The following is an 8,978-nucleotide window of genomic DNA, read 5'->3' as shown; positions in this document are numbered from 1 at the left end:
AGAAAACATCTCATTAACCAACTTATTGGCAATGTAAGAAATCCACACCAAAATAAGAAACCAGGATGACCTTCATCTAATGATGCAGAAGAAAGACTTAATAACCTTCCTCACTTTGTTTATTTATTAGAGAAAAGTACTTCAAAAGACTCTGCTGTGTGTACTAACAAAAAAGTGCCAACTGGAAGGACAGAGACAAAAGCTTTACTGTGTTTGGCACTCCCATAGTATTGGTCAAACCATACAAATTGTTGCCAAATGGCTTCAATGGCATATGACACTGTATAATCTTGTAGTAGCCCTGAGAAGGGCTGTTGTTGTCAATTGGCTTCGACGGTTCATTGTAATTTATAACCTTGTGATAGCCCTGAAAAGGGCCATTTTTGTCATTAGCCAAGAGAAGAGGTGTTGGGGCTGAAGGCTGGTCTCTGGCGAAGTCGACTTGGTTGTAGTCGGGGAGTTGCAACTCGTCCATTGAAATCAGACCGGGCTTCCCCTCAGAGGCAATTGGGTCCCCACTACAGCGTGGCAGTGGTGGCCTCCAGAGCCCCGCAGTGTTGGGTCGGCATCAGTCATCTTTCACCGCTGTGACCAAGGCGGTTCTCCCTGAGTGATCCTCCACTGGGCTGGCTCCTGCTGCTGAGTCCACCGACCAGGGCAATTGAAACACAGCAAGCTGAAGTGGAAAGGTAGCATCTGCGTCCAACAGGCCGCCCAGCCTGCTGCTTCATCGGTATATTGGCATTCGCCGGGAGATCCCACACTGAGGTGGCCAGGGAAGTTCTGTCTTCTTCCATTTTCTTCTTTTTCTTGGTCTTCTCCAGGTGGTGGTCAACGGTGAATTAAAAATTCACTCTCGTGCATATTCTTTTATTGGAGCCTGAGAGTGGTGGGTCCACAGCACTCCTATCGTGGGAGAACTGCGTGGTCGTCTGCACGGCGGGAGTGATGATTGTACCAATGCATATGTATACTGTACTGCCGCTGACATCTGAGCTGCTACCGTTGCCATCCACCGATATTAAGTTTGGCATATATGTGGTAACAGAATCTAAACATTGGCTCCCTGTCAGTGGATGTGACTTCCCCGGAGAGCAGGACTGCAAGGTAAGTCATCAATTGTTTGTCAAATGACATACAAGAATGTAATGGAGGCCACAATATATTTTTATGTAATTGTCCCTATTACCACTCAATAAACATTGAAATATATTTGCATTCAAGATTACAATACACAATGTTTTCACTTAATGGAGATACTGACTGGCTTATACTAATATGATAAAATAAAATAAAGTCATCTTATATTAAAAACTTGGACCATTTCCAGTCTGTCTGGGTGTTCTACTGAACAAACGGGCTATTTTTTTTTCTTATTCCGCTCAAAATGATTCACAGATACACATTGATTGATGTAGTGTTACCGGCACTTTCTGAGCTCATTCTTCTAGTGAAAATAATGAAAAACATTTATACAAACATGAGTCCGGAAACGCTCTGTTAGCGAGTTATGGCTAGTGAAAGATTTTGCTCTGATTCCCAGACAGAGTGAAATGAAACCATACTGAAATTCTAGGAACCCATATATATATATATATATATATATATATATATAAATTATACAATTATAATATATATACTTATATATATTGACTGTGTCACTATATGTATGCTTTGTACATGTAATCCCTTCATTTTCATGCAGTTGTAATAAAATCAAATTTCTTTAACTTGTATTTACTTTTTTTATTGGACTATTTACATCAATTTTCTCAGAAATATATTCTCTATAAGTATAGATAAAAAGATTTATGCCTTTATTAGTCATTTAACAATGTTTTTGTATTACAAGTGTAAAAAATGGTTTTAGACAACAAAATTTTTTTGACGTCTGATATAAAAACTACTGGATATGGTTCTAGAACCTGTTTTATTCAATTTGTCAGGGCAAAACCACAAGTTTACCCCTTTATTTGGGTTCCTAGAATTTCAGTATAGTTTTATTTCACTCTGGCAAGGAATCAGGACGAAATCTTTCGCTAGCCGTAACTCACTGAACATTTCTGAATTTACGTTTATACAAACTTTTATCGTTATTTTCACTAGTAGAATGAGCTCAGAAAGTGCCAGTAACACTACATGAATCACCCTGTATGTCATCAAGCATCATTAGACTCCATTGACAAATTCTAATTTATTCCATAATTAAGGAACTTTCTGAGGTTATTCCTCAAAGGAAAATCACTTTGAAGGTCCCATCAATGCTTCATGAATTATGTGCAGGCGATTTTGACCAGAATAAAAAAAAATTAGCCCAATCTGTCCATTAGAATGTCTGGAAATAGGTTTTGAGCACACATTTTTCCTGTAGTAAGAAAGGAAAGAGAAAAACAAGAAAGTTGGGTGTGACATGTGTTGTAAATGGAATAGGTTTTTAGCTGATTTTTTAAAATATATAACATTAGTTTGTAAGAATAATGCTGTGGAGCAGCAAGGGACCACTAGCAATATGCTAATATAAACAGAAAACAAACATGAATTACTAACTATTTATTCATCCCAAAATACATAAAAAATTTATTTCAGGAAAAATCAAATCTCCTGTACAATGTATAATACAATTCAATAATATTTTTCCCACCAGTTTACAAGAAAAATATTTAAATAACATTAAAAAAATAAAAAAGTAATATGTAGTAATTGGTGTCAAACTTTTATAACTTCACATTTTAAAAAAGATCACCCAGGAACCAAAAATGAAAACACTAAACAAGTAACCAACAGTAGTAATAAATAAATTTAGATGGTAACACCAATTCTTCGCATGAATGTGTAACATCAGTAAAATTATGTAGCAAAATTATTTTACTAAATTAACTCAAAAAAACTTACTTGTGGTTCAAAACGAATAACAAGGTTATAATCCATTGATGTCTTGATATTATCAATATCAAATACCAGCTCAGTGTTTTCATAAGCACGTATAAAACCAGGGCCAGTCCATGTTCTTTCTTGCCCATCTCTGAACGGTTCTTTTATTATTATTTGACATGTCTGTAATAAAGAAAAACTGAGGTGAATGACTGCTACATAAAAAAGGAAATAAACAATAAGAGTATATTTAAAAGTTGGTTATTTATTCATTATTCATTCAATATAGTTATTTTTTAATTTGAGATTCAACTCACCTATGAGGTCATAGTTCAGTTCTTTTAAAAGTAGGTAAATCAGAGATGAATATATCCCTGTTTAGTATATACATTTTTTTTTAATAATCAGTTTTAATATGAAATTTATAATGGTATATACTGGTATGTTTTGGTATGATTAAAAATAACTTATTTTCCATGAAAATAGTAAGATTTTCTACAGAATGAAGATATTTCTACAGAACTAGGTTGTTTCTAGAAAAACCTATTTTTTTTCAAACAAGTTAAATAAAATTAGTAACTAGTTAAACAGTAGTGCAAGTACAATATGCAGTATTCTGCATAAAGGTCAGTCAAATACAGGCAGGAATTTCTGTCGCAGCCAAATATGCGACCCTATGTCAAGAACACCTGGAAGTTCTGTGAGCTTGTACAGAAGACACAGTAATTAGTTGTCCCCACACCATCAGCCTATTAGCAAATATTACAAGTGAACTACTAATACCTGGTATCATAGTGCAACTTATTATAATTAAATTTTCATCAAATAAAAATAAAAAAATTATGGCAAGCAAAATTTTGTTAACATTACATATACACTTCAATAAGTAAGACTTCATCAAACATCCAAGTGTCTGCAGAACATATTAGTCATTTTTTGGTGACTGAAAAAAACCCCACCACACTAAGCTGCTGTAGTATGAAATCCATTTTAAATAAAGAATCAGAAGGTCTTAGAAATCCCTTCATTTATCTCCTGGCATTTTAAATGCTTATGAGAAAGCTTGATGAACTATAATTTCTCAAGACATTTCTGGCTCAAGATGAAGTAACAGGAAATACATTTATGAAGCATAATCTTGTCTATGATGAATCTTGGACGTACCGCTATAGCCCTGAAACTAAGTGGTCAAGTATAGAATGTTGTTTAAAAACATTAAACTGCTCCAGCAAAATCAAAACCCTGTTTTACTACAAGAAAGGCTCTTGCTTAGGAATCAAGTAAGCTGTTCTTTTCCTTCAATTGAAAATTAATGTTGTATACTAATGCAAATTGTTTCAATAGGTTAAAGCAGCCTGTCAGTACAAAAAAAATAAGATTACCTTATCTGTAAAGCACTGACTCTCCATGACAATCAAATATGGGAATGGAATGGAGCTTATCCCAAAATGGTTATTATTATTTAAGAGAAATTGAATCACTGTTGAACATCCTCCTTACAACCTGATTCATCAATGACTGATTATAGTTAGTTTGAACCTAGAAGGAAGGTTTAAAAACAGTTTTCAAATGAAAAAAAAAACATGGAAAAATTTGTGTAGAATTGGCTTCATACATGTTGCATGATTAAAATCAGAAAAAAAAGCTGCAAATCTGCTGGCCAAAATGTGTATTGCCATAGGTAAGTAAAAGATAGTATTTTTTTTTTTTTTGTCTTCAGTCATTTGACTGGTTTGATGCAGCTCTCCAAGAATCCCTATCTAGTGCTAGTCGTTTCATTTCAGTATACCCTCTACATCCTACATCCCTAACAATTTGTTTTACATATTCCAAATGTGGCCTGTCCTTCCAATATTAAAGCGACTATTCCAGGATGCCTTAGTATGTGGCCTATAAGTCTGTCTCTTCTTTTAACTATATTATTCCAAATGCTTCTTTCTTCATCTACTTGCCACAATACCTCTTCATTTGTCACTTTATCCACCCATCTGATTTTTAACATTCTCCTATAGCACCACATTTCAAAAGCTTCTAATCTTTTCTTCTCAGATACTCCGATCGTCCAAGTTTCACTTCCATATAAAGCGACACTCCAAACATATACTTTCAAAAATCTTTTCCTGACATTTAAATTAATTTTTGATGTAAACAAATTATATTTCTTACTGAAGGCTCTTTTAGCTTGTGCTATTCGGCATTTTATATCGCTCCTGCTTTGTCCATCTTTAGTAATTCTACTTCCCAAATAACAAAATTCTTCTACCTCCATAATCTTTTCTCCTCCTATTTTCACATTCAGCGGTCCATCTTTGTTATTTCTACTACATATCATTACTTCTGTTTTGTTCTTGTTTAGTCTTATGCGTTAGTTCTTGCGTAGGACTTCATCCATGCCATTCTTTGTTTCTTCTAAATCTTTTTTATTTTCAGCTAGAATTACTATATCATCAGCAAATTGTAGCATCTTTATCTTTTCACCTTGTACTGTTACTCCGGATCTAAATTGACCTTTAACATCATTAACTGTAAGTTCTATGTAAAGATTAAAAAGTAATGGGGATAGGGAACATCCTTGTTGGACTCCCTTTCTTATTACAGCTTCTTTCTTATGTTCTTCAATTATTACTGTTGCTGTTTGGTTCCTGTAAATGTTAGCAATTGTTCTTCTATCTCTGTACTTGAACCCTAATTTTTTTAAAATGCTGAACATTTTATTCCAGTCTACATTATCGAATGCCTTTTCTAGGTCTATAAATGCCAAGTACGTTGGTTTGTTTTTCTTTAATCTTCCTTCTACTATAAATCTGAGGCCTAAAATTGCTTCCCTTGTCCCTATACTTTTCCTGAAACCAAATTGGTCTTCTCCTAACACTTCCTCCACTCTCCTCTCAATTCTTCTGTATAGAATTCTAGTTAAGATTTTTGATGCATGACTAGTTAAACTAATTGTTCTGTATTCTTCACATTTATCTGCCCCTGCTTTCTTTGGTATCATTACTATAACACTTTTTTTGAAGTCTGACGGAAATTCCCCTTTTTCATAAATATTACACACCAGTTTGTATAATCTATAAATCGCTTCCTCACCTGCACTGCGCAGTAATTCTACAGGTATTCCGTCTATTCCAGGAGCCTTTCTGCCATTTAAATCTTTTAATGCTCTCTTAAATTCAGATCTCAGTATTGTTTCTCCCATTTCATCCTCCTCAACTTCCTCTTCTTCCTCTATAACACCATTTTCTAATTCATTTCCTCTGTATAACTCTTCAATATATTCCACCCATCTATCGACTTTACCTTTCGCATTATATATTGGTGTACCACAAAGATAGTAAATATTTAAATATTTTATTAGCCAAAAATAGCTATCTGTAAGCCAAAGATATAAACAGCAAAATTCATTTCACAAGCTACTTAGCACTTAGCTAGTTATTTAAGTCATTAAAGGCCATCCATACAGTAATTTACATTGATCATTCAAAATAACAAAAGGATGTGAGAGTACAAATATACATATAAAGATTCCTACATGTCATAAAACTTTAAAAATATAATCTTTTACTAAACTTCAATGTAGGTTGCCTTATAAAAGGAATGCGATCATAGAACCTACATTTCTTATGATAATATCTAATGCTATAAATATTTATGACATCATAAAACCATAATGATAAGACAAACAATTAAAAGAAACAACTTATCCTTACCAATCCTTAAAAAAAGTCAAATTATTAAAATGCAATAATTTATCAAGAAAAAATTAACAGATAAAATTTATTCAGAATGTTAAACATACGTTAGCTATACATTTGGCATCTTCTCCTTCATAGACAAGAAAATCTAGATGTCCAGTATAAAAGCTCTGTTCTGGAGTATTACAAGTGCGTCCAGTAAGATGGGGACGACACCTTTAAACACAATGTAACAGAAACATGTAAGGGATATGAAAAAGAATAAAATAAAAATTAAATAGTCATACAAGTAAAAATAGTAATATATCTTATTATCATAGAAAAATACTGGCTCAGTACCTATAGTAAAGTACACTACTGTTACTATAGTACCTATAGAAAAAGTTAATCATTTTACAAAACAAATAAAAATTGACCATAAATGGTGAAAAATATTATAAGCATTTTTCAGATACTAAAAGAAAGAAACATAAGAAGAAAATATTGTTTAATAAAAAGAGTAAGATTCACATTATCTCTCATTTTTATTAAAAATATATGAAAATTCTATTGTAAAATATATCTTAAAAATAATAACCAAATAATGATTTTATTACCATAGGTTGGCATATCTGTGAAACTCCAGGTTGACTGGTTGGTTGAAATCTTTTAATACAGACTACCAAATTCCACGCCTCATTACATCAATTATGTTCCAAAGATGTAAAATAAATTCAAGTCAACACACTGTCATAAACCGTGAAGTCAGAACAATGATATATCTTTTGTACTTTTATAGTAAGGCAGTTAAAATTCATACTCAACTGGTTGCTGTGAACGGTGTTAACGCAATGAATGGAAAACATTTATCAAAATGTGAAATGTTTCAGTGAAAAAAAATTCACTGGTATGAGGATACAGTTTTAGAATGAAACAGCAGCAGTGAAAAAGTGTTAGGTTAGTTTATGTTAAACAAAAAAATTCTTTAAATTTTTGTAGCTTATTTTTTTTTTTTTATCGTAAGTTTTCATCTTTTTTTTTTTTGGTATTTATTTGTTTGAATATGATTTTGTTTTTTTTTTTTGAGTGGTTATTTTTTTTTTAAATTCCTTTTCTATAAGTTTAATTTTTTTTTTTTTATTGAATTTCTTGTTTTTTTATGTCTTTTGTATTTTTAATTAGAGGTTGTGTTTTATTTTATAGTCTTGGTTACATAAGGGGTGATTTAAATTTGGTACTTCTTTCCGGAATACCTTAATTTCCAGGGAAATAGAATATATATATAAACTAGCTGACCCAACTAGCTTCACTATTGCTAGAATTGGGTATATAAATACCCAAATCAGGTTTTATATATATATATATATATATATATATATATATATATTTGGATTAAACAAACTCAAATGAAAGTTAGATAAAACACAGTACATTATGGAACATCACAAAATTTCACCATTCCTTTTTTCACTCTTTCCCTCTTTCCTTTTCCTTTTCCCTTTTTTGCAAAAATATTTCTTTATACATAACTAATATATATTTTGAATAAGAGCCATAAATACAATTTTTCAAAATATCTCAACCTCAGTGCCACTAAGTAAGTCCATTTTTTGCTAAAGTATTTATTTTCACATACGTAATATGTATTCTGAATATGAGCCAAATCAGATCATAAATACAATTGTTTGAAATACCACCACCCCTGCGCCACCTAGAGGGTCTAAACTAATTCAGAAACCTTCACGGGTGTGCACACACCTTATAAAAGTTTAATCGCAATCAGATGAATGATGTAGGAACACATACGGGACAAACATTCATTTTATATATGTGTGGGTATAAATATATATATATTTTTTTTAAATTAATTCTTTTAAGAATCATACTCCTCTGTACTATAAACAAATACATTTATTTTATTAGATTAACCAAAGTAAAATAGGATGACTTACCTTATTCCACTATATATGCAGGAGTGCTTTCATGATTTACTCGCATTAGCTGCATTATATATTCATCTCAAATTGCATTACAAACTTCATAAAATATAATAACATATTGTGCATTTATTTATTTTATTTAAAATCTTTAATCTTTTTATTTTAAGAATTTAGACTTTTATTCAGTTAAATTAAAAATTAAAACAAAATTTAAAATAGGAAAAATTAATTAAAATTAAATTGTAAAAATTTTTACATATGTAAAAATATTACGTCAAGACATAAAATCCAATTAAAGTTATACATTCAAATTAAAATCAAATAAAAATACTAGTAAAGTAAGTTAAGTTAAATGGACAATATGAATAATTGCTTTACTTAAAATTATTTTTATTTAATTTTAATTTTTTTTTAATGTATTACAAAAAAATGAGTTACTCATCAGTTTTATTTCAATTAACTTTTTGAAAACCTATTTAGATTCTATAAAGACAAT

The 8,978-nt window shown here is 31.4% G+C and overlaps 2 protein-coding genes across 7 annotated transcripts in view; both read right to left on the bottom strand.

Annotated features, from left to right (window-relative positions):
• Positions 1–8,978, bottom strand: part of LOC142323126 (testin-like) — a 201,138-nt gene that overhangs the window by 26,021 nt on the left and 166,139 nt on the right. The window lies entirely within an intron of this gene.
• The window catches only part of LOC142323125 (laminin subunit beta-1-like), a 118,982-nt gene continuing 112,857 nt past the window's right edge, over positions 2,854–8,978 (bottom strand). For all 4 annotated transcript variants that reach the window (XM_075362348.1, XM_075362349.1, XM_075362351.1 and 1 more), the window contains exons 13-14: positions 6,668–6,779; positions 2,854–3,054 (exon numbers count right to left, since the gene is read on the bottom strand). In XM_075362348.1, the coding sequence (XP_075218463.1) occupies positions 2,869–3,054; positions 6,668–6,779 (298 nt within the window). In that variant the 3' untranslated portion in view covers positions 2,854–2,868. The remainder of the gene's footprint in view (positions 3,055–6,667; positions 6,780–8,978) is intronic.

The sequence above is a fragment of the Lycorma delicatula genome, chromosome 4 (genome assembly GCF_047948215.1).
Source record: "Lycorma delicatula isolate Av1 chromosome 4, ASM4794821v1, whole genome shotgun sequence".
Taxonomy (NCBI): Eukaryota; Metazoa; Arthropoda; class Insecta; order Hemiptera; family Fulgoridae; genus Lycorma; species Lycorma delicatula.
Note: the sequence above shows the minus strand (reverse complement) of the source record. Positions and strands in the feature narration are given on the sequence as shown.